Source organism: Marmota marmota, unplaced genomic scaffold (genome assembly GCF_001458135.2).
Source record: "Marmota marmota marmota unplaced genomic scaffold, marMar, whole genome shotgun sequence".
Taxonomy (NCBI): Eukaryota; Metazoa; Chordata; class Mammalia; order Rodentia; family Sciuridae; genus Marmota; species Marmota marmota.
Window position 1 is genome coordinate 51,761,778 of NW_026000229.1, and position 27,514 is coordinate 51,789,291.

At 32.6% G+C, this 27,514-nt stretch overlaps 1 protein-coding gene across 1 annotated transcript in view; it reads right to left on the minus strand.

Moving 5' to 3' along the window:
• Positions 1 to 27,514, minus strand: part of Exoc5 (exocyst complex component 5) — a 70,502-nt gene that overhangs the window by 27,043 nt on the left and 15,945 nt on the right. The window contains exons 2-11 of the mRNA XM_015480921.2: positions 22,819 to 22,913; positions 21,678 to 21,825; positions 19,003 to 19,197; positions 8,770 to 8,834; positions 6,405 to 6,433; positions 5,578 to 5,687; positions 3,764 to 3,808; positions 3,532 to 3,672; positions 2,514 to 2,596; positions 1,343 to 1,552 (exon numbers count right to left, since the gene is read on the minus strand). Of these exons, the coding sequence (XP_015336407.1) occupies positions 1,343 to 1,552; positions 2,514 to 2,596; positions 3,532 to 3,672; positions 3,764 to 3,808; positions 5,578 to 5,687; positions 6,405 to 6,433; positions 8,770 to 8,834; positions 19,003 to 19,197; positions 21,678 to 21,825; positions 22,819 to 22,913 (1,121 nt within the window). The remainder of the gene's footprint in view (positions 1 to 1,342; positions 1,553 to 2,513; positions 2,597 to 3,531; positions 3,673 to 3,763; positions 3,809 to 5,577; positions 5,688 to 6,404; positions 6,434 to 8,769; positions 8,835 to 19,002; positions 19,198 to 21,677; positions 21,826 to 22,818; positions 22,914 to 27,514) is intronic.

The following is a 27,514-nucleotide window of genomic DNA, read 5'->3' on the forward strand; positions in this document are numbered from 1 at the left end:
CCCCCCCAAAACATGGTTCAAGAGCAGGATTTGGTCAGTAGTACAAACAATGTGGGTTAAAACAGTTCTTTGGAGAAAATATTTGTGACAGTCAATATTTGTTAAGTTTGCCCAAATGTAATAATGTTCTTAAATATCTTCAGTTTTAGGAGATGAAAGACCTTTACAATGAAAGTATAGAATACTGAAGTAAGAAATTAGAGAAGACCTCAGAAGATGGAAAGATCTCCCATGTTCATGGAGAGGCAGAATTAATATTGTTAAATATGGCCATACTACCAAAAGCAATATACAGATTCAATGCAATCCCCATCAAAATACCAATGACATTCTTCACAGAACTAGAAAAACCAGTCCTAAAATTCATTTGGAAGAATAAAACACTCAGAGTAGTCCAAACAATTTTAAGCTAAAAGAGCAATACTAGTGGCATCAAGATACCTGACTTCAAATTATACTACAGAGCTATAATAACAAAAACTGCAATGGTGTTGGCATAAAAACAGACACATAGATCAGTGGTACAGAACAGAAGTCACAAAGACAAACCCACACATCCACAGTCATCTGATCCTTGACAAAGGTACTAAAAACATATATTGGAGAAAAGACAGACCTTTTTTTAAATATATATATATATATATATATATATATATATATGTTTTTTAGTTGTATATGGACACAATGCCTTTACTTGACTTATCTTTATGTGGTGCTGAGGATGGAACCCGGTGCGTCATACATGCTAAGCAAGCGCTCTACCACTGAGCTACAACTCCAGCCCCAAAAGACAGCCTTTTTAATAAATGGTGCTGGGAAAACTTGTTATCCATATGTAGAAGAATAAAGCTAGACCCTTATCATTCACCCTGCACAAAAATCAACTGAAAATGGATCAAAGATCTACGAATTAGGCCAGAAACCATGCAACTCTTAGAAGAAAACGTAGGTTAATGCCCTAGTATATAGGCACAGGCAATGACTTTCTCAATAAGACGCATAAACCTCAGGAAATAATGCCAAGAGTTAATAAATGGAATAGCATCAAATGTAAAAGCTTCTTCACAGCAAAGTAAACAATTAGGAATGTGAAGAGAAAACCTATAGAATGGGAGAAAATCTTTGCTAGCCTCTCTTCTGACACAGGATTAATATCTAGAATGCATAAAAAACTCAAAAAGCCAAATAACCCAAACTCTAAACAACCTAAATGTCTACTCAACATGTATCATATATCCATATAATGCAATATTATTTAGCAATAAAAAGAAATGCTTATTGGCATCTAAAATGAAAAAAAAAGTCTTCAGTTTCAATATAATATTTAACTTTAAAAACTCACCCTCCTGTGCCAATGGATCTCTTTTGATGGTTTTTTGAATCATAATAGCGCTGTAGGATCATAGCACTTCTGCTTTTCAAATATCCAGTCTCCACCTCAATATAATTCTCCAAATAGGAAATGAAAATGGATTTGATAAGCTTAGACAAGAAAGTCTGTTTATCAGTACCTAAGTTAAACTCCATCAACTTGCTGGAAAGATTGGTGGTTCTTTTCAATGGAAAAGGGGGAGAAAAAGATTAATGTATATTTTAGGTATAACAACAATGTTAAGGAATATATATTTTACAATGTGATTTTTTTTTAACTTATATTAAACCACCGTTTCTCAAACCTTGGAAGAGTACTTAGAATGCAGAGTTAGATAAAATGGAATATTGCAAAGTAACATTATGGTTTTCAGAACTGTCAGAAACTCTAGAAAAAACTATGAGACAAAGAACCAGTCCAGAAATGGCAATGGTGACAGAATGGATTCAGGAATGCTTTAATGCCATTCATCACAAGGTACCCAAAACAAAATACTGGGACGTCTACTCTCTCTGTTTACCCTGTTTTGTCTACGTCCATTTAACTTTCCTCTCATTTTTCATTTCCTATTGTTGAAGATAGTATTTTTGAGATGAAATTTGTTGTTATGGTAATTTTTTAAAACCTCCTTAAATAAAGAGACTAAAAGGACGGCAACAGAATTGGGAAAAATCAAGGAAAATAAAGCTTCTGAAATAATGTCTTTAAGAGCAATACTACCTACCATCACAAGAGCACAAGACAAACTCTCACATCAGACTTAAGGCTGAAATTATCATTTGTTAAGAATATGTCATTTCCTATTGTAAAGTTTAACTGCAGATAAATGTAATTATACTAATTCTTAGAGAAAAAATTTAAGAAGTGAAATAGTTTACAATTAAAATCAGAAGCGAAATCCTTTAGGATTAGTTTAAAAACAGAAGGTTTTATGGTTCTTAGTACATCAGGATAAAGCAGAACATCTAATTCCTCAAAGTAATAAGAATGCTGCTCTTGCACAAGTCTAGTCCACACAGCCAAGTATTTAATACTGTATACTGCTATCTGGTAGGCTATTACTCAAAAAATACTGAATATTTCCCCTTTTTCCATTAAAAAAATAAAGTTGAATATTATTTTTTAATAATTAAAAATGTACCTTGTATACAGATCATAGAGACTTTTGAGATATTGCTCTGCATCTGATTTCCTACATTCTTCTAACTGATCTTTCACAAAACTCTAAAAAAGAAAGTTAACATTCTATTAAACAAACATTAAATCATAAATTCTCAAAATATTTTTCCTCTAAAATTAGTTTTAAGTTCTGACTTAAGTCTAATCAACAAGGCAGTGCATAGAAATAGACCAAATCATTAAAAAAAATTTAAAACAGGTTTCTAAATTTTACTGTTTCATATATTTGCCTATAAACAATCTATATAAATCTTGGGAATAAGTATTAAGAATTTAGAATACCTTTTCTTTTGAAACACCAATAGAGTCAATTCTTTAGAACAGCTTCTCAAACTGGTCTAACAAACAGTAATGTCCTTTGAGAAATTAATAAGCATTTGTCTAAAATCAGGTTCTTTGGTCAGTAAATGTGGGAAATGTTGCACTTTATACTCTTACTTCTAGAGAACCACAACACATGTTAGCAACTTTAAAGGCTACAAAGGTGTATTTAAAAAACAAACACTATTGAACAATGCTTAACGCAGAGGTAAACATAGTTTAGAAAATATCTGAAAGTATAATGTTATGAAGAGTAAAGATTATAAATTAAGTTTCTGCTTTTCCTTTTTATGATATTACCACATCATAAAAAAAAATCTATAGACTATACTTGTTATTATTAGTTGTGGTGAACACCAAAACCCAAATCAAAACAAAATATTAAGCTACCTTAATGCATTATATTACTACTACTATTGCTGTAACAAATTTGAAGAACATGCTGTGATAATACTAAGTGATCAACATCTTTTCCTTCATGAATAACAAACCATTTTTTAAAAAGCCTAATACTGACATTCCTTTCCCCTTAAGTAAATAGATTATTATTTCTAAGGTCATCATATAAGTAAACTAAATTAAAAATGAAATTTCTAAAATATAAAAAAAAATCACATATTTTCTTAAGAATTATTTTATTTGTTACTATTTTAAATTACCTGTAGTTTGATTTCAAATACATTTTGAATAAGTTTAGCCAGTACTGTTTCTGGATTACTAAAAATATCTCCAACTTGCTTGTTTACTCGTTGACAAAGTATCGCTGCATCTTCAAATATATCATTTCTCAAGTAGGCACCCTAAATAGAAGCATTTAACATAATATTTTTAATGGTTTTAAAATACAAATCAGCATAAAATAAAATTCAATAAAGTATATTGTTATGTTACCTCCTGGCACTGCTTTATATAAACATCAACACAGTGGGAATAGCCCTACAAAGAAGAAATACATTGGGTTCATTACAATAATTTCAATAAAAGAAGTGTTATAGTAATAAAGTTATGTTTTATGTCCTAGCAAATGGCTAACAGTTGTTGGAATTCAATCAAAGTAACTGTAAATGGGTGTGTTTCAATCAAAGTAACTTAATATGGGTATGCTTCCCCCCTTACTATGATGAAGCTGAACAGCTATTATATAACTTTTTTGGACTTTAGATGAAAGAAGAAAGCTGAGGTAAGCTAAGTTCTTTTTAATCACACACACACACACACACACACACACACATTTTGGCAGTACTAGGGATTGAAACCAAGGCCTCACACATGCTAGGCAAGCACTCTACCACTGAGCCACATTCCCAGCCTGGTAATTTTTGCCTTATGACCATCTAGCCATCTCTTTCAACTCCAATACACATGCATGCACACATATGCACACACATGCGCATGTGCACCCACACACACACACATAGAGACTCAAGTACTTGAAAGAAAGTATGTGTATACATATATGTGTATACTCTTCTATCTTAGTACATTAGAATAAAGCATAATATCCAGTTCCCCAAGTTAAAGTACTAAGAATGCTGCTTGCATAATTCTAGTACAAAATCTAATATTAAAAGATATCTTCTTTCCTGTCTTGGATTCAAATTTTTTCCTTTCCCTTGCAAGCGTCAGATATGGCCATAAGCCATCGGTTTGGAAATCAAAGTAACTTAATATGGGTATGCTTCCATATTAAATAAAAGTGTATTTTTAAAACTTAACCTACTACAATAAAATGTGTTTAAAACAAATCAACACAATGAGATTTTTGCCTATTAATAAATTATACATTAAAACAAGTAAAGTAATAAATCATATGGTAGAAAAAGTAAGGTAATCAATATAAAGTATTCTATTGTCTTAAAAGTCATTCTCAAGTCAGGCACAGTAATGCATGCCTATAATCCCAGTGACTTGGGAGGCTGAAGTAGGAAGATTGCAAATTCAAAGCCAGATTCAGCAATTTAGCAAGAATTTGTCTCAAAATAAAAAGAACTGAGATGTACCTCAGTGGTAAAGTGCCCTTGAGTTTACTCTCCACAAGACCCTTTCCCACAAAACAACAACAACAACAAAAAAGCCACTCTCAGTACTCATTTAGATATTACAAAAATGAAAAGCCCAACAGATAGGTTATACTTTTAACATCTGATGCAATGAAGAAACAAAATGAAGGAAGAACTATTGTTTAAGCACCTTTTTGCAGAGATACAATCCCATGCTCTCTTTCCAATTCAAATTCCAGAAAGACAACTACATAAAACATTTCTTTATATTAACACTAAAACCTCAGTAGGTGGATTTTTTTTTCTATGTAATATGTCATCTACTCTTTGTTTCCTACATTCCATTACATATTCATGGTCATGTTTTCTTGCTTTTGAATTAATTTCTTAACATGTTTGATTGAAAAGGATTTATTAAAAAACAAGAAGGTAAACTATAAGATATTCTTTATCAAACTATATGAAAACTTGATGTATTGATATTACTAAATATAAAATCCTTATTGAAATATTAAATTCTAATGTTTAACATTTTTATAGAGAAATATATAAAATATACAAATTAATGAAAATTATTACATTTTTTACATTTTGATGTAATTTAGTTATACAACCAATAGGGGAACATCAGAAATAATAACATGGATTTTGTAAACTCTTCAAAACCTTTAAGACTGATCTACATTTTAAATTTTTAATATTTACCTTAAAATGAAGTAAAACTGCTGCTACTTCCCTCATTCTGGAGATTTCACCTCTTCTTTGAGCACTGGTAAACTCCTGAATTAGTTGGCATTCTAAATCATGATATTTACCTAAAAATAAAAATAAAGTCATCCGGCTATCCTGAGGCTCTCAAAGTATCAAAATTATGTCAAGCATCTAAATTATTTACAAATATAATGTCTATGGATCTGCCTTCTTTTTGGAAGAATTACAAAAACAACATGACGTTTGAAAATATAGGTAGGTCTCTGAACTTTCAATGAACTGGCATAACAAACAGGTAGCCAGGTTATTATAAATGGAACCTGAAAATAAACTGATTTTTTTCCAGAAAACTAGAATGACCTAGTCTAAACTATTGGCAAAAATCAAACTATTAAGATAAGGAGATGAACAGTTATTGCAATACTCATCGTATCAGTGTTAAAAAGAAAAAAGAGCTATATTCACAGATATGTGTATGAACACAATCTCCAAAATATACTGTTAAATTAAAAACACAAGGCCTAAAAGCTACCACCTATTAAAAAAAAAAAGTGTGTGCATCTAAGTGTATATATGTATGTATGTGTGTGTATATATATAAATTATATATAAAATCTATACATAAATTATATAAAATTATATATAAAATAATTGGGAAGGGGGAAGTCTTATGCTGCTCGTATATCCACACAGTACTCTTGAAGAATACAGGGATGGGGTAGGAGAATGGTATGTTTCACTTCTCTCCTTTTGGTATTTTCTTTTATACAATAGTTATTGTCTTTACTCCAAAAAAAGTTAATTTAATAGACTCCACTTACTTGCAATTTTTGATTTTACTTCTGAAAATCTGAAACATAAAAAACAATGATGATTCATTAGTTATGACAAACATACCATGCTAATATGTTAAAAAAGGGGGAAATGAATGCAGGGGTACATGGGAACCTTCTGTATAATCTTTTCAAGTTTCTGAAAATCTAAAACAATTTTGAAACAAAGGTTATTATAAAAAATAAAAAGATAAAGCCAGAGGGTAGAGAGAATAATGACAGAAAGCACTCCTGGTAACAAAACTGAATGTAGGAAATTCAGATGGGGTATGTAATTATCATTTAGGAAACTCATACTGAAAATCAAGAGGCACTAACCCAGCCAGTCGCAAAACAAGTTATTGTTCCTATTCACATTCAATGACATTTTAAAGTCACTGGATTATAATATTGATTGTAATAATAATTACAATAATCTGCTCCCTATTGGGATTTTTAAAATAAAGTTTTAAATTCTTATGTAAAAGAAAACACAATGATAAAATGATATATTAACGATAAATGATATAATAATCAATACACACTAAAGATGACTAATATAAGACTGCAGATACAGCTCAACTGGTAGAGTGCTTGCCTGGCATGCACAAGGCCCTGGGTTCAATCCCCAGCATTACACACACACTCTTTCTTTCTCTCTCTCTCTCTCTCTCTCTCTCTCACACACACACACACACACATATAATTATTTTAAAACTAAAAAAAATAAAAAGAGCTTTATGAAGAATCCAGCAATGTGTCTAAGAGAACAACCATTCCATTTTTACAAATTCAAAAACTAAAATACCATTCACTAGAATCTCCAAATCTCTTAATATCAAGAGAGAATATCTAGCACAGAAAACTGACGTTGAGACTCTATGCAACTATTTGAAGAAAAAAAAAGAATGATTGGCAAAAGAGATGCCAAAAACAGACGGAGAAAGAAAGAAAAGTTTAGATAGTTATTAAAAAAAAAAGATAAAACCAAGTCATGGTAGATGACAAAACACATATAAGGCTGTTTTGATGTGTGTGGAAAAAAATAAGTCTGATTAAGCCTCTAAGGCTTCTTAGAGAGGTTAAAAGAAAACTGTAAGAGAAAGTTGGCATATAGCTCAGTAATGGAGGGCTTGCTTAGCATATATGAGGCCCTGGATTGGATCCCCAGCACTGAAACAAAACAAAACAAACTATAAGAGGAGTATAAACTTGAGAGTTGGAGACAATGACAATGCAAATGTGTTCTGGAAGGAAAAAATATAATAAAGGGAGAGGAATGAGGGCTATAGCTAACTATTATATTGTACCTGTTTTGAGCTAAGCATGTTACCCATTTAAGTAAATGGTCCAACTCTGAAATGGGATAAAGTTATAGAAGTTTTGGTGGATGATTTAAAAAATTATTACTGCTTATCTTTTATGATGATACAAAGTTGAGAATAAAATGAATGTGTGAGTGGGATTCACTATGGCTGGAACATAATGGTCATATTTTAAGCACAGCAATATACCTATATTCCATCTGTACCTAAAACCTTCAAGTATCCACAAAAGAATAACAGATATATTATCTGTTAAACAAAATTATATTTCTTTCAGTCACATGGAGGAACTATTATTACCACATTTTATTAAAAAGTTTGATATTCCATGGACTAATGAAAATCATGAAAAAAAAATTCCTTCTCAGAGGGCATTTTATTTTAGGATGAAATTTAAGTTAGTGATGACCCTGGGATTTGTATTTAAAATATGAATTCATGCCCCATTTGAATCAAATGTATGATATATGATATGTCAAGATCAATGTAATGAGCAACGAATAAATTTCTGATGTTTAAAATAAATAAATAAATAAATAAATAGAACAAGGTTCAGAACCCAAAGTCTCTTGGAAGAATTTTATAGGTAAAGAGTTTAAATACCCTAAAATTATATGATAATATGTGTATATCTTAATTTTTTGAAGAAACTCTATATCTTTTACTAGCATTTCAAAGGTGCCCAAGACTTAAGATCTTTCATCTAGAATTAGAAAAAAGCAACTGAGTAGCCTTATGTTGAACTCTTGTCTCTTATCACCCTGGTTCTCAAAACCCAAGATAGGAAAACTCAAAATTTTACTTCGGTCAACTTCAAAAATCTCCATCAATATTTTTTTAAAAGACAAGGGATTGAAAGTATACAATTAAATTTAGATATTAAAGTACACTATTTTTCAATGAACTATTCTATACCATATCTTGTATGAAGGAAACATGCAAAATATTCTTGTTGACTTAGTGGGGAAAGAAAATCATCCAGGGACAAAGCTTCCAATTTTTTCTATAAATTACACATTTCCAAATTAGTTCTTGAGAAATAAACTTGCCTATCAAAAGGTAACTCCTGGGCGATTAGGTGCAACTTCTGAATGATGTCTGCTGCCTCCTTTATCTATTAAAAATAAATAGAAGCAATAATTTTAAAACCCAAGCAATACTGTTATATTGTGTGCATGTACAAACATGTAACAACAAATCTCACCATTAGTTACAACTAAAATATACCAATAAAAATATGGAAAAAAATAAGTAAATAACTCATGATATAAACACTTCAATATATTTGGAAATAGTATTATCTTCCTATATATGTTCAAATCCCCTCCCTCAAATAATTTTCTTTAAAAACACACAACAAATAAAATTTTGTGACCAACAAGAATACATTTGGGGTATGACCACAATGAGCCAAAACCCAAAGATTTGTCTTTCTGGTACTAAAATTTTGATATATATTGTATGTATATTTTTCTTGATGCCATAACACCTTCCTAATGAAATCTGTTGTCCAAGTTTACTATAAAGAAGTTAAAATCATTGCTTGCTGAAAGCAAAGTATAAATATCCTCTAAGTTTATAAACCCAAAAAGGATAAAGATTTAAAAAATGATTCAGAACATATTGCTTCATATACATACTTTACTCTAAATGAATAAAACAGTAACAAAAATTCCTGTCATTTAGTAAGCATATAAATTTATAACACTTGTTCTAAAAGCAAAGATAAAAGTTTAACATAAAGTCACCTGAATGAAATATAGAAACATGTATAGTTTGTCAAGTTGTAAAATGAAGGCACTTAGGCAAAGGGCCTCAAATGCAGATTCTGTATTAATTTATACAACATTGTAAAGGGGAGTTATATCATGTTCATTTTTTCTTTAAATTTCAAAATACTACTGATTTTTAACCTGGCATAACTTTAATAACTGCTTTGTGATAATTCACTTTCCCATACATTAAAAGAGAGACAAAAAAACATGAAGGAAGAGCTAAAAACATTAGTATAAATTTTTCTGAGTATTTATGTGAAGACTAGCAAACAACTGTGGATAACAACAGGGCTTGTTTCTACTTGTTACTCCACATGATAGTGAATATAGCATTTCTGCTTCAATATCTCTCCTCTACTATTCAGCAGGTCACTGTCATTTCAGCCACCACTCATTCACGCTACCCTGCTGAACATAGGTACAGGCATTACTACAGTATCACGCCTCACCATGCCATTTAGTTGCAGTAGCAGTCTATTATTTTCTCCTTTCCAGTATCCCTTCAGAAACAAAATAGCTGGTAAACAGCAAGCTCTGTTTCCATCAGGACTTAGTATTTGTTCTTTTAAGAGACATAAGCATGCTGTTTGCAAACTTCGCTTAATGTAGTATGTAATAGAAAGAGTGCTTGGTTTTACTGAATTCTCAAAGCTAATTATTTTATTAAAATTAGAACACAAGTAATCCTTAAAGTTGTAATGTATTATAGTTTAAATATGCAAAAGGTGTCAAAACCACTATCTAATAATATACTTACGTCTGTTATTGATTATAGAGTGAACTGAGAGACTACTCAGTTTTAAAGATAATCAGAGTCATCAAGCATTGTCTACTGAACAACAATAAGCTATAATTCTAAGATAAATGAGCGACATGCATGTAAGGACAAGGGTAAATATAAAAAAATGATTTTTAACTTTTACATTTTATTGTTGTTTTGGTTTTTTTTTTCTTTTTAAAGATTTATAAAGTATAAGAAAATAAGAAACAAAGAAGTTAAAAGAAAAAGGGGGAGTGTCAGTGCAGGACTCCTGGCTACTGGTCCAAGCAGGTCCTCCAAGTGCCCGAGCAGGACCATCAGCATTAGCACCCATGCAGGACACCTGGCTGCAGCCCACCTACAGGATCCAGTTGCCATTCCCATGTGGACCCCCCATCTACCAATGTGGGGCTTCCCCAGTGGCCTTCATCTTGGGGCACTGCAACCACTGCCACAGTTCCCTACATGAAGTAGCCTGTACCTGGGGACACTGCACTGGGTCTGGTGACAGCCACCAGTCACAAGACTGCATGCCACAAAGCTGTATCTCTGAACACGCCTCTCAATGCCACCACCTGGCCCCACCCCACCGGACCCAACACCCCATGCTAAAAGCAGCCACCTACATCTTGGGACACCATTCTTGCCATCTTTAATTGGGGCAACCCCCAGCTTGGAACACGGGCTGGAGCTTAGAAACAATATCAAGGTACTCCAAAATTGTACCGTTAACCTGGCACAGTTCCTGCAGCTAGTGGCCATTCGGTAGCTTGCAAAACTGGGTGGTAAAACCGGGTCCTGAACTGCCCAATATAAACAGCTCTCCAAAGGAGATCCTGGGTCCGCTAAGTGGTATACCCTACCTCCAGGAGCTATGCTCCTGACACCAACACTCCCACCCTAGTAACCTTCACCATCCTGAGGGTAGAGATACCAGCAAACACAGACAACCCTATTAGATGAGAAGAGAAGTTGGAAAGATACTGATCTCCAACAAAAACAATCTTTGTATCTATCTTCGAAACTTTTTTCCTCTCTTTTCACATCCCCAACATTTGTGAAACCAAATACTTTTCATGAATTAGTCTACTGAGGACTGGGATATCTGAATAGTACATTACAGTGATATTGTATATTCTTTTACCTCCTATTTTTACATTTTTATTTTTCTTAATATTTAAGTTTCTTTGTTTTTTGCACTCTACTGTCTTCCCACTTACTTGTCTCCCCAAAGACATCACATTCTGTCTCTTCTCTCCTGCTACTAACCAACCTCTTTAGATTCCTCTTGCACACTTTCTAAGATTTAATAACTATATCCTCACCTCCTACCCCCAGCATCTCATCCTACACCTCACCCCCAGTTCTTTGTCCAACATCAGAAACTGCAGGCCCTTTTGCAAACCTACTTTTTATAATATAGATGATAATTCAACTTACTATTTCTGTATATTGTGACAAAATCATAAACATATTAATAGCAGCTATTTGATTTAAGGCTGTATATTGTTTGTATTGGGATCTGTTTACATTATTCTCCCCATTAAAGGAGAGGTCCCAGAAACCTGCAGGGACACTGTAAGCCTATAAGGTAAAAACTGTAATGCTTTGGATCCCCAGTCCTAGAAGAGAACACACACGAACAACATGAAAACACAAGGGAAGAAAGTGCCCCCACCCCAAACCAAGATATTACATTATTAGAATCCATGGCCAGCAAAACAGAAGAAATGACAGAGAAATGGAGTTCAGGATGCATATAATTAAAATATTCTGTGAATTAAAGGATGATACAAGAGAGCAAATACAGGCAGTAAAAGATCATTTTGATAAAGAGCTACAGAAGCAAACACAGGAAGCAAAAATTACTTCAGTAAGGAGACAGAGATTCTGGAAAAAAACAAACAAACAGAAATCCTTGAAATGAAAGGAACAATAAACCAAATTAAAAACTCAACAGAAAGCATCACCAACAGATTAGATCACTTGGAAGACAGGATCTCAGACAATGAAGACAAAACATATAATCTTGAAAAGAATGTTGAACACACAGTGGAGATGGTAAGAAACCATGAGTAGAACATTAAAGAATTATGAGATAACATAAAAAGACCAAATTTCAGAATTATTGGGCTAGAGGAAGGCACAGAATTCCAAACCAAATGAATGAACAATCTATTCAATGAAATAATATCAGAAAATTTTCCAAATACAAAGACTGAATTGGAAAATCAAATAAAAGGCTTACAGGAAACCAAATATACAAAATCACAACAGATCCACACCAAGGCACATTATAATGAACATGCCTAGCATACAGAAAAGGACAGAATTTAAAAGGCCACAAGAGAAAATCAGATTACATATAGGTAGAAACCAAATAAGATTTTTCAACTCAGACCCTGAAAGTAGAAGATCCTGGAACAACATATACTAAGCTTTGAAGAAAAATGGATGCGAACCAAGAATCTTACATCCAGCAAAATTAATCTTTAGATTTGATGACAAAATAAAAACTTCCATGATGAACAATAGTTTAAAGAATTTACAACTAGAAAGCCTTCACTATAGAATATCCTTAGCAAAATATTCTATGAGGAGGAAATGAAACAACAATGAAAATCAGCAAGGGGAGGTATTACACTAAAGGAAATAAATCAAAGGAGAAACCAAGTGAAGTTAAATACCAAAAATAAACAAATATGAGCGGGGGTTGTGCTCAGTGGCAGAGCTCTTGCCTAGCATGTGTGAGGCACTGGGTTCGATTTTCGGCACCACATATAAACCTAAATGTCAATGCCCTAAACTCACCAATTAAAAGACATAGATTGGATTTTTAAAAAAGACTCAACAATATGCTGCCTCCAAGACACTCATCTCATAGAAAAAGACATCCACAGGCTGAAGGTGAAAGACAGGGAAAAAAACATACCACTCACATGGACTGCAGAAACAAGCAATTATTCCATTCTCAGTTAATCAAAAGGAATAAAGACGGACTTTTCATACTGCTTAAGAGAACCATACATCAACAAGGCATAACAATTATAAATATGTACCCCAAACAATGGAGCATCTACATTCATCAAAGAAACTCTTCTTATGTTCAAGAGTCAAACAGACCTCAACACAATAATTCTGGGTGACTTTAACACACCTCTTCATCCCTAGATAGATCTGCCAAACAAAAGCTAAACAAAGAAACTACAGAACTCAATAATACAATCAATGACTTAGACTTAACAGACACATATACAATATTTCATCCATCAAAATACACTTTTCTTCTCAGCAGCACTTGGATACTTCTCTAAAATAGACCATATGTTATGGCATAAAGCAACTCTTAGCAAATACAAAAAAACAAAGCTACTACCCTGAATTCTATCAGATCATAATCGAATAAAATCAGAAGTTAATGACAAAATAAAAAATAGAAGCAACTCCAACACTGGAGACTAAATAATATGTTATTGAGTAAACTATGGGTTGCAAAAGATATCAAAGAGGAGATTAAAAATTTCTTAGAGGTAATTGAGAACACTTATACAACATATCGAAAACTCTGGAACACTATGAAGGCTGTTCATTACATGGAGTTTATTCCTTAAAAGAAAAAGTCAACAAATAAACAACTTAACATTGCATCTCAAAACCCTAGAAAAAGAAGAATAAATCAACAGCAAAAGCAGAAGACAGGAAATAATTAAAATCAGAGCTGAAATCAATAAAACTGAAACAAATGATTCAATTGAAAAAAATTAACAAAAAGTTGGTTCTTTGAAAAAATAAATAAAAGTAACAAACCTTTAGACATGATAACAAACAGAAGGAGAGAGAAAACTCAAATTACTAACATCCATGATGGAAAAGGAAACATCATGACAGACACTACAGAAATAGAAAATATAATTAGAAATTATTTTGAAAATTTATACTCCAATAAAATAGAAAATATCGAAGGTATTGACAAATTTCTAGAGTCTCATGATTTGCCCAAACTGAATCAGGATGATATACAAGTTAAATAGATCAATTTCAAGCAATAAAATAGAAGTTGCCATCAGAAGCCTACCAACCAACAAAAGCCCAGGACCAAATGGATACACAGCTGAGTTTTCAAGACCTTCAAAGAAGAACTAATACCAATACTCCTCAAATTATTCCATGAAATAGAAAAAGGAACACTTCCAAACTTATTCTATGAGGCCAAAAAATCACCCTGATAACAAAATCAAAGGCACATCAAAGAAAGAAAACTTCATACCAATATCTCTAATGAACATAGATACAAAAATTCTCAATAAAATCCTGGCAAATAGAATACAAAAACATATCAAATAGATAGGTGCACCATAATCAAGTGGGGTTCATCGCAGGGATGCAAGGTTGATTCAACATACAAAAATCAATAAATGTAATTCATGACATCATTAGACTTAAAAGTAAGAATCATGATCATCTCAATAAATGCAGAAAAAAAAAAAAACACTTGACAAAACACAGCATCCCTTCATGTTCAAAATACTAGAAAAACTAGGGATAATAGGAACATATCTCAACATCATAAAGGCTATCTATGCTAATAAGCCTCAGGCCAACATCTTTCCAAAAGGAGAAAAATTCAAAGCATTCCCTCTAAAAACTGGAATAAGACAGGGTTGCCCTCTTTCACCACTTCTATTTAACATAGTTCTTGAAACTCTAGTCAGAGCAATTACACTGGTGAAAGACATTAAAGGGATATGGATAGGAAAAGAAGAACTCAAATTAGCACTATTTGCAAATGTTTATTCTATACCTAGAAGATCTAAAATATTCCACCAGAACACTTTTAGAATTAATAAATGAATGCAGCAAAGTAGGATATAAAATCAACACCCATAAATCAAAGGCATTTCTGTACATCAGTGACAAATCCTTTGAAAGAGAAATTAGGAAAACTACTCCATTTACAATAGCCTCAAAAAAAAAAAAAAAATGAAATGTGAATCAACAAAAAAGGTGAAAGACCTCTTCAACAAAACCTATAGAATGCTAAAGAAAGAAACTAAAGAAGACTTCAGAAGATGGAAATATCTACCTTGTTCTTGGATAGGCAGTATTAATATTGCCAAAATGATCATACTACTAAAAGCACTATACAGATTTAATGCAATTCCAAAAGCCCATCGACATTCCTCACAGAAATAGAAAAAGCAATCATGAAATTCATCTGGAAAAGTAAGAGATCCAGAATAGCTAAAGCAATCCTTAGCAAGAAGCATGAAGCAGGTGACATCACTATACCAGACATTAAACTATACTACAGAGCAACTGTAACAAAAATGGCATGGTATTAGCACCAAAATCAACTTGTAGACCAATGGTACAGAATAGAGGACACAGAGACAAACCTACACTTATCTTGGGCTAAGGCTGTAGCTCATTGGTAGAGTGCCTGCCTTGCATTTGTGAGGCACTGGGTTCGATCCTCAGCACCACATAAAAATAAAGATATTGTGTCCAACTACAACTAAAAAAAGCTTTAAAAAAATACACTTATATTAGACAAGACACCAAAAACATATTGGATAGCCTATTCAAAATATGGTGCTGAGAAAACTGGTAATCCATATGCAACAAAATGAAATTAAGCCCCGATCTCTCACCATCCACAAAACTCAATTCAAAGTGAATCAAGGACCTAGGAATTAAACCAGAGACCATGCGCCTAAGATAAGAAAAAGTAGGCCCAAATCTTCATCATGTCGAATTAGGCCCCGACTTCCTTAATAAGACTCCTATAGTGCAAGAAATAAAATCAAGAATCAATAAATGGGATAGAGTCAAACTAAAAAGCTTCTTCTCAGCAAAAGAAACAATCAGTGAGGTAAATAGAGAGCCTACAGAATGGGAGAAAAATTTTATTACATGAACATCAGATAGAGCGCTAATCTCTAGAATATATAAAGAACAAAAAAATCTCAACACCAAAAAAACAAATAATCCAATCAATAAAATAAATAGATAACCCAATCAATACATGGGCCAAGGACCTAAACAGACACTTCTCAGAAGATGACATACAATCAATCAACAAATATATGAAAAAATGTTCAACATCTCTTGTAATTAGAGAAACGCAAATCAAAACTATTCTATGATTTCATTTCACTCCAGTCAGAATGGCAGCTATTAAGAAGACAAACAACAAAGAGTTTAGGCGACGATATGGGTAGAAAGGCACACTCATACGTTGCTGGTGGGACTGCAAATTATCCAACAAATATGGACAGCAGTATGGAGATTCCTTAGAAAACTTGGAATGGAACCACATTTGACCCAGCTATCCCATTCCTCAGTTTATACCCAAAGGACTTAAAAACAGCAAACTAAAATGTAACAGCCACATCGACGTTTATAGCAGCACAATTCACAATAGCTAAATTGTGGAACCAACCTAGATACCCTTCAATAGATGAATGGATAAAGAAACTGTGGTATACATACACAATGGAATATTACTCAGCATTAAAAAATAAAATCACGGCATTTGCAGGTAAACAGATGAAGTTGGAGAATACTATGCTAAGTGAAGTAAGCCAATCCCCCCCCCCCCAAAAAAAATGCGAAATGTTTTCTCTGATATGAGGATGCTGATCCATAATAGGGATGTGCAGGGGTAGCATGGGAAAAATAAAGGAACTTTAGATAGGGTAAAGGGGAGGGAGTGAAAGAGAGTGGACAGGGAGGTAAGAAAGATGGTGGAATTCAATAGATATCATTACCCCATATATATGTATGAAGACACGAATGGTGTAACTCTACAACCAGAGACAAGAAAAATTGTGCTCTATATGTGAACTATGAATTGAAATAAATAAAAGATGAGAAAAAAACTTAAAAATTCTGTGAGTCTGTTTGCCCCTCCAACACTGCAGATGTCTATGTAACTAAGTGAATAAACTAGAAAGTATATAAAGACATTTTTCTTTCAATTAGGATGTGAAAAATTGAGAGAAGCAGTAAAATCAAGAATTACCTAATTACCTGAGGGTAATTAAAAATTTTAAAGTAAAAAAGTTTAATGTATAAACATAGAAATAATATAAATCATGTTAAAAATAAATAAAATCAATCTAAAAACATGTGCTTTTCTCTAGATTTTAAATGACCACCTTCAGCTACATTCAAATAAATACACTAAATCACAGTAGGTACGATTATCTGCATTTTGTATATAACAGGGCATAACTACACTACACCATTCATCAGATTTAATGCAAAGTAATCTAAAGTACCCAGGGTTTAATTATATCCAATTTTTAATATGTAAACAGAATCGTTTTTTGGTGGAGGTACCAGGCTTTAAACTCAGGGGCACTCAACCACTGAGCCACATCCCCAAACCTATTTTGTATTTTATTTAGAGACAGGGTCTCACTGAATTGCTTAGCACCTCGCTGTTGCTGATGCTGGCTCTGAACTCATAATCCTCCTGTCTCAGCCTCCAGAGTTGCTGGGATTACAAGAATGAGCCACCATGCCTGGCTTATAAACAGAATTTGGATAATATATTCTACAAGCAAGCACTTTCATAATATATGATAAATGTATATTTATAATTGGAAAACAAAAAGTAAAATATTCCATAAACTATCCAAAACTCACACTGGTGTTCCATTTGTACATATGTTCTTATAAATAAACCACATATAAATACAAAAGATTCTACGAGTATTTTTCAAATTCTTAAGTATCACATTTTTCTGGACATTAATTTTAGTAGTGTTAAATTCTACCACAAATACAATTCTTAAAAGTCATTCTTTAAAATAGTATCTTTCTTTGAGAAATTTTTTCTACCTTCATAACCATTTTTCAAAAATCTCTAAAAATTATAAGTTCTATAACCATACAGAATCTAACTTATACACACAAAAAATGTGTTGCTTAATTCAAAGTGATAATACTTAGCTTCAATAATACTTAGCTTTTAATATTTTGTTATCTGATACTTCACAGAGTAAATGTAGAACAAGTCAGAAAGATTGTATTCAATATGAATGGGCATATATGATCTATAAAAATGTCCATTTTTCATGCATTTCAAATTTTTCCCCTCAAGAAAAGAAAGCAAGCTAAATTACCTTCTTTTAAGATTATACAATAGCCAATACCAGATACTCTAAGACTAGGATTAAATGATTATTGCTATAAAAGGGAATAATATATACAATTCCGATTTTTCAATTCTCCTTGATCCAAACTGCTTTAATTCTTTATAAGAGGTCTTTATTCCAGCAATAAAAATTAGAAGTTCTGAATTCTTTTACAAAAGATATTTCAGTTTATCAACAATTTAGGTCAGATCACTCTACCACTGCCCAATGGCATATAACTATGTAAAGTCAAATATGATAAGGAAACACTAATGAACATAATTACCTCAGCTTTTCTAAACCACATAAAATTTCACAAACAAAATACCAAGCAAACCAATTAAGAATATAGATATCAGCGTGGGAATACAGCTCAGTTGGTAAAGTGCTTGCCTCGAATGCACAAGGCTCTGGGTTCAATCCCCAGCACCACAAAAAATACACACACACACACACACACACACATATATATTTCAGAATAATAAAAACAAACTACTCAATGATTTGAAGTATGAATCTAAGAAGTACTATACTAACTCTAGCTCATAATTAGAGCATTGTAACTAATGTGATGATGTGCTTTTATCCTCTGATAGTGCTTACCTTTTCAGAATTTATAAAAACATCAGATTTCAATTCTCCATCTAGAAACTCATTAAAATATTTCATCAATTTCTGAGCTTCCACTGCCCGTTGTCTAGGCGTGTTTACCCCCTCCAACTGGTCTCCAAGGTGACACACTTTGGTTGCTACATAGCTAATGTGCTCATCTAGTTCTTGGAAATGTTGGAAGGCAACCTAGGAAAAATGTGCATAAGCATAAAATACAATCAGAGAACTCACTTTATAAGTTAAGACATATCAAAACTAAACTACCAGCTAATGGCATAATGGTAAGAGTTTTTGCCTGGATAGTGCAATGTCCTGGGTTTGATCCCCACCACGGTAAATAAATAAATTTTTATTTATAAAAATAAAACCAAGAAAAATTAAATTAACAACAAATAATATAAATCATGTATTGATTATATAAATATAATTTACAATTTATGAACTTATTTATAAAAATAAAGCCAACAAAAACTAAATTATCGATCTCACCACTACTCTCTAACTTATGTAACTAAAGATAACATAGAAATTATGAAGTCTACAAAACCAATTCATACTCATTATCATGACATGATTTGAAAATCTTGTTTTTTTAAACCATGTTGCAAACTTTTACCCTTTTACTATTATAATAACCATATTTATTATAAATATACTAGTTAATTAACAAAAGCAAATCCACTTATTCATCCTATTTAACAGAGCACCTGATATCATATAAAGCTATCAAGTAATGATTTTGAAAAAAAAGAACCGAGTACAAAAGGGAACAGATGTTTGAAAAAACCCTCTTGAAAAGATTAAAAAATATGTCAGGGGTAAAAGATATTGGTTAAAAATAAAATATTTAGGGGCTGGGTTTTGAGAATTAAATAAATAAATACATGTAGTATACGTAGAATAGTATCTAATACAGAGAAAGTCCTCAGTAAATGTTTAAAGCTTTTTTCCCTTGAATGTTAGCCTATGAATGAATAGTTCAGCTGGTAGATCACTTTCCTCGCATGCATAAGGCCCTGGGTTCAATCTCCAGCACCACCAAAAATAAATAAATAAATAAATAAATATTTAACACCTAACTTTAAATATTTAAAAAAGTGATACTAATATCTATAGTAAAATTGTCCTTTTCAGTTCTGAAAACATGAAAGACTATAGCAATTACTTTAAGGCAAAGGTAAATTACTTCCCAGAATGTTGATTCCCTTCTCCCCAGGGTACACTGATTGTCCTGTGGCAGATGAAAACTATGTGCAATGAATGTCTTTAAACTGCCAAAAGTAGAATTGTTGATAACTCAATGTGGTACTTTCATTTGTAGGCTAACATTCAAGGGAAAAAAGCTTTAAACATTTACTGAGGACTTTCTCTGTATTAGATACTATTCTAAGTATACTACATGTATTTATGTATTTAATCCTCAAAACCCAGTTTATAAATGGAAAATGGAGGGACACAGAAACTAAACTGCTTTCTTGAGATTACACAGCTAAGTATCAAGGCTGCAACTGAGACTGGTTACAAAATTGTGTGCTTTATTAAAACTATTTCAATTACCAAAGGAAAACTACATTAAGAATATTTGGAAACTGCCACCAAAACTACTTAAAAACACATTTCCTATCTGATTTAAGTTACTGACTTTATTAATTATTTTCTCACAGCCATATATACATAAGTGATAGAATCTAAATAAACGAAATTTTACCAGAAATCAGTTTGCTAATCCCAATGCCCAAACGACCCCTGGGAGGCAGCAAAGTTCAACAATGTTCCTCAAAATGCACTTGGAAAAGAAAATCGAATTCCAAATTAGGCCCAGCTTATAAAGGGATTCAGAGATTTCATATTAATTCAAAGGCCTAAGAGTGATTAAGATGCTTGACTGGGCGCAGTGATGCCTCAGCAGCTCAGGAGGCTGAGGCAGGAGGATTACAAGTTCAAAGCTAGCCTCAGCAACTTAGTGAAGCTCGGAGCAACTTAGGGAGACCCTATCTCCAAATAAAAAATTAAAAGGGCTGGGTATGTGGAACAGTGGTTAAGTGCCCCTGGGTTTAATTCCTAGTACTCCCCCAAAAAGATGCAGCTTGGATTCCTTAACCCTAAGGCCAGTCTAGTGCTTTGGTTTTACTCCAAAATGGATAGAGGAAAAGTTTTCCACCTACCCCCTTCTCCCATAATTACTCCAATGAATTCTCACTGAGGCATATACTTCATTATTTTTGTGATACTTCCTAGACCGGGTTTCTACAGGGAAAAACCTGATACAGGCCTGATATTTGTTTGGTGGTATTACTTTGGTTTGCAATTAAAGAGAACAGAAATGACTACCTAAATATCCATTCTAAGAGTCTCCAAAAGTACAGGTCTACTAAGAAGTAATTGTTGATTACATTATCAAAGGTAGAGCAAGGGAGTACACTAAACTGTATACCACTCCATCTTGAAAAGGGAGTACCGTGATCCCAAACCAACATTCAGTAGCAAGCCAATGTCAAGAGTATATGATAACAATTCATGAATATTTTACCCAGTGGGACCACACAGGTAGAAGGAAACATCAACAGTTGTTATAATTCAATTTGACTTGTTTAAGAGCTTAGAGCTGAAAGGAAATAAAGATTTTGGGGCTATATAAATGATTCATTGTGTAGCTAAATGTTTACCTGATTGCTTTTCTGGAGTTCTTGTACCTTCTTGGCAAACTCCTTTGCTTCCTTCTGACACTGCTGCTCTAATTTCTCTACTTTCCTTTGAATCCTTTCATCCATTATCTGGAGTTCTTGAATATGATTTACAAATTCTTCTAATAATCTAATAGAGAAAATTAGAACATGAATCAATCTACTATTATCAATCAAGAGGAAATGACTGATTCATTTATAATTTTAAGGAAAATTTTAGAGTTTTTTGACAGGAATGATCATGTTAATTTTCTCTTAACATATCTTGGCAGGAATTTCTTCAATCTATAGATGGAGTCTTCCTGCAATGTCATAATTTCTTCTTTGCTTTATCTAGGTCACATAACTTTCCAAAAAACAAGACATTTGAAAATATAGTCAGTTTTTATTAACTTTTCAATGAGGTGAATGCAAACCTTACTCAGATCCCCATTAAGCTTTCAGAACAGAAACAAATTTTACAGCTTATTTACAACATCCAAGAAGGTAATTGCACAATACTATTATTCATTCCAGAGTTCAGTTACTTTGTTTCTCCAATTTACTTAAAAGAACATGTTGATCATGTTTTTATTTATAAATAAATATAAAACAATCCTTTCTAATTTATTACTAATTAAAGAGAATATTAAATTTGTATTCTCAATACAATTCCTTCCCTTATGAGAGTTAAAGTACTTCCCTAAAATAAAAGGAATATAAAAGTTTGAAAAACACAATTTCAATTTCTGATGTATCTTTTGGAGGCCAATTTTTTTTGTTGTGGTGGTAGTGGTGGTACTACAGATTGAATCTAGAGACACTCTACCAATGAGTTATATCCCCCTGCTCTTTCTAATCTTTATTTTGAAACAGAATCTCACTAAGTTGCCCAGGCTGGCCTGGAACTTGCATTCCTCTTGACTCAGCCTCGCAAGGAGCTAGGATTACAGACATGCACCACCAGCATAACAAATTCTTTGTCAAAATGTATTATTTTTAGCAAAGAATGGTAGGGGCATCTTTTAACTAATTAATATCTTTTTATATAAGTGCTGAATTCCAAGAGTCATCTCTATCTAAATACAAATTTGTAGTACTAGATTGGGGCTATGCAAAAAAGAAAAACACTTTTTTATTTCACCTCTTAGGATCAAAAGCTTCAGGTCCACCTCTAGAACCTCCGCCTGGGGTTCTCCATACAAGACGTTCAATATACTCATCTGCCACGAAAGGCTCCTGGTTTATAAAATAAATATGTTTTAATAAAGTTTCACAGAAAATGACAATATTACTTACACATACTAAAAAAGACTCCACTATGTTAGAACTTAAAATGGAATTGCATTAGTATTTGTCTATATTATAAAAATGCACCAAGTTCTTTTAATTAAAAAAAATCTTCAACAATTAGAATAAATTGCTTAATGAAAATTAAAATATTAAAATATTAGAGCAATATTAACAATCAATTGGAACAACCCAACAGAAGATAAGCAAAGGACATAAACAGGCAATTTTATAGGCCAAAAAATGAAATATGCAACTTTACTAATAATCAATAAAGTCAAACATCACTTCTTTTAAACTTCACTTTTAACATTATACAATGCAGGAAAAGGTGAACTGAAATCAGTACTCTCATTATTATTAGAAATGTCAACAGGTATAATCTTTTTGGAGGACTATTAGTATTTGGTAATATTATCAATGCTAAGAATGACAAGCAAGTTTGCTTTTAAAATTCTAAGGGAAAAGCATATATGAAAAAAAATCTTTGGTAAGTTGTTCATTGTACATTATTATATGTAATACTAAAAAACTGTTTATATAAATATTCAACAAAGCCATTATTGGCAAGCCTCTTGGAAGAAAAACTATGCTCCTATTAAAATCATGTAAAATAACATTTAATGAAATAAGAAAAAAATCCTAACACAATATCTGATGAAAAAGCAGAATACTCAATATTTTAATAAACGTGTATTATTTTTAGCAAAAAATATTAGAACAGAAGGCACAGTCAAAAAATAAACACTCTAATTTTTATTATTAGCAGACAACAATTTTTAGACTATTCCACATTAACTTATACACTTTCACATTACCTTTTTCATGAAAATAACATATATATTGCTTCCCCTTTAGCATATAACTTAAACTTGTAGCAGTAGATAGTATCTGTAAAATTTTTCATTTTTAAAATATTTTTTGGGTTATACATGGACACAATAGCTTTATTTTTATTTATTTCTTTTTATATAGTGCTGAGGATCAAACCTAGTGCCTCACACATGCTATGCAAGTGCTCTACTACTGAGTCACAACTCTAACCCCTGAATATTTCATTTTTCAATTGTACTTTAAATTTCATTGTTTTAAATAAAATGTTTTAAATAAAAACATTTTCACTGATAAGCATTCATTAAACAAAAAAATTTCCTATGCCAAGCATTCTGTCAGGCTTTAGAATAAAAAGATATATAAAACACAGAATGTACCCTGAGGAAACTAACTCATGGCCTAATTGGAGAAAGGAATATAAAGAATGAAATAATGAATGATAAATAAAATGTTTATAAACTTTAGTATTAATACCCCTAAGTGAATTATTAGCTCAATAGGGAGATTGGGGGGTAGAAGCAAGTTGTTCATTAATTTCACAAACATTTACTAAACACAAGATGCTGGGCACTGAGAATACAGATATGAATTCAATAGCCAGGATACCCTACAAAGCCCTATGGAAATGATCTAAGTAGGAATGCCAACTAAACAAGCAATCACAGAAGTAACACAGAAGAAACTAGGATAAAAATCATGGCTAGAAAAGTGTTGGATGCTGTAACAGAATATAAAAGAGGAACAGAGGTAATGAGACTATGGGGAAGGACCAAAGAAGATTGGCCAGAAAAGGTGTTACGACAGGCAAACTCTGAGGAAGCCATGTTTAAACTGAGACATGAAGTAAAAAGAAAAATCAGCCAGACAAACTTGGAACAAATAGTTTTCTAGAGCATTGAGAAAAAGGAAAAAGTAAGACAGTTCAACTCATTAGAGGAACTAAGAAGTAAACACAGACTAGATCACTGGTAAAATCTTGAGGGGGGATGACAATTAAGATGAATAGATTACAATCATGTTCTTACCATCATCACACTGGAACTTGAGAGAATGGTTCACCAGTTTGATGTGATAAGAAGGAATAAGAGGATGAACTTCAGTTAGAATAAGAATAACCATCAGTATAAGATAGGAATGATACAAGAATAACCATTCACATCCATTGTCTTTTCGCTCCACTATGATGGTATTGGAGGTGTAACCCAGCATTATCTCATTTACTATTTTCAATAGGACCTGTAAGAAATGTCTTATTTTATCCCCACTTTATGATGAGGAAACTTAGGTTTTGAGAGGTTAAATACTTTTTTTTTTTAATATTTATTTATTTATTTTAGTTATCGGCAGACACAACATCTTTGTTGGTATGTGGTGCTGAGGATCGAACCCGGGCCGCACGCATGCCAGACGAGCGCTCTACCGCTTGAGCCACATCCCCAGCCCAGAGGTTAAATACTTGACCAAGAAAACCCACACTGTATGTTGCAAACATATGGTGAGATTTAAAAATCACTGTGCTCTAGTATTATTGGGTAAACTAAATGGCAAATTTGGTAAACTATAATTAGCTAATTGCACCTAGAAAGCTAGGTCAGTGAGAATAAGTGGTGAAGCTAAAATGATGGAAACTGCCATATGAAGGCATATACACATTACTGATTTTGCCTTTAACATTTTCTACTTACAATAATCAATATTAATCATATGTGAAATCCATAATGCAAACCAGTAATTTTTCAGACATCTGATAAAGTGTTACATTCTGTTAGAAAACCATCTTACCTTTATGACTATTCATATCATCAATCAGTAGAAAAATAGGCAACAACCCCCCCAAAAAAACAGAAATCAATATAAGATACTAAAATTTTTAAGAAAAGGTTTTTAAAATTTACTATAAAAGCCTTTTTAAAGAGTTGTCAAATAATTGAAAATGAATATCATATTAATCCAGTTATCTCAAAAGAATTTCATTATAGGAAAACTATCTGTTACGATTTAGATGTGAAGTGTTCCCCAAAAGCTCACATGTGAGACAATGCAAGAAGCTTTGGAGGAGAAATGATTGGGAAACATCCTGAACCTAATCAGTTAATCAATTCCTGATGGGATTAACTGAGTTGTGGCTGGAGGGAGTGGCGCTGGGGAAAGTGATCCATTAGGGGTGTAGCTATGGGGTAAATATTTTGGATCTGGAGAGTAAAATCTCTCTCAGCTTCCAGATCACCATGTGAGCTGCTTCCCTCAAACCACACTCTTCCATCATGAGATTCAGCCTCACCTGGAGCCCCTGGGGAATGCAGCTGGCCTTCTATGAACTAAGACCTCTGAAACAGTGAGCTTTTATATAAACTTTTCCTCCTCTAATATTGTTCTTGTTGGTTGTTGTAGTCACGGCAGTGAAAAAGCTGACCAAAACACTATCTGATATAATCAAGACATAACCTGTAAACAAAATTACTAGCTACTTTAAAAATAAAAATTCAGTTTATCTGTAAGTACTGACATGCTTAAAAATGATAAGAATCTTATTAATTAAAAATTAATAAGATTAATTAATAAGAATGAATTAGATATCCATCCAAAATAAACTTTTTGATATCCTAAATTAAAATGACCTTATTTAGGAAACATATAATCATTTAGATAATCACACTTCTTGCTTACCTTACTTCTCCTGAAGTCAAAAATTTGATGTGTGTCTAACAATCTTTATTTTGCATATATAAATTGAGAAGTATTAACTCAGGATAAAGAAATTTATGTTTAAAGCTACTCAGAACTTTAGAAAGTAAGCTAATCAAAAAATTTCAGAAAAACCTGTCTGGGCACACACCTGTAATGTCAGCAACTCTGGAGGCTGAGGCAGGAGGATTACAAGTTTGAGGCCTGCCATAGCTAATTTGAGATTCTGTCTCAAATTTAAAAATAAAAAGAACTGGGGATATAGCTCAGTGGTAGAGTACTCCGAAGATAAATCCCCAGTACACACACAAAAAAAATAATTTTAGAAAACCTTAACAGCACATAAAACACAGTGATGATAAAATGATAATGATAGCTCAAATTTTTAAGTGCTTACTATGTGCTGGGCATGTGCTTAGTACTTACACACTATATAGCATTCAATACCATGATAAGTAGTAAATCCTACTAATACTGATTATTTTATAACTGTGATACAAAAAAGTAATTTAATACAAAACCACTGTGACTTACCAGATTCCAAGGCCCAAATCTTAACTATAGGCAAAATGAAGAGCTTTTTCTTTAAAAGAAGCTAAACTACTTTAGGAAGTAGTCAGTGCTTCCAACAGTCCACAATACTCCCATTAAAAAACTTCGTATAATAATCATGCTCTTGGGGCTGGGGATGTGGCTCAAGCAGTATCGCGCTCGCCTGGCATGTGCGGGGCACGGGGTTCGATCCTCAGCACCACAGAAAAATAAAGATGTTGTTCCACCGAAAAACAAAAAATAAATATTAAAAAATGTTCTCTCTCAAAAAAAAAAAAATCATGCTCTTTTGCCCTATCTTTTCCTGGTTATAATTTTTTGTATCAATACTTAATAATTTTACCCAGGCCCACTTTACCACTGAGCTATATCCCCAAACCTTTTTATGTGTTATTTCTTTTTTAATCTTGTTTTTAGTTGTACATGGACACAATACCTTTACTTTACGTATGTATGTATGTATTTATTTTTATGCAGTG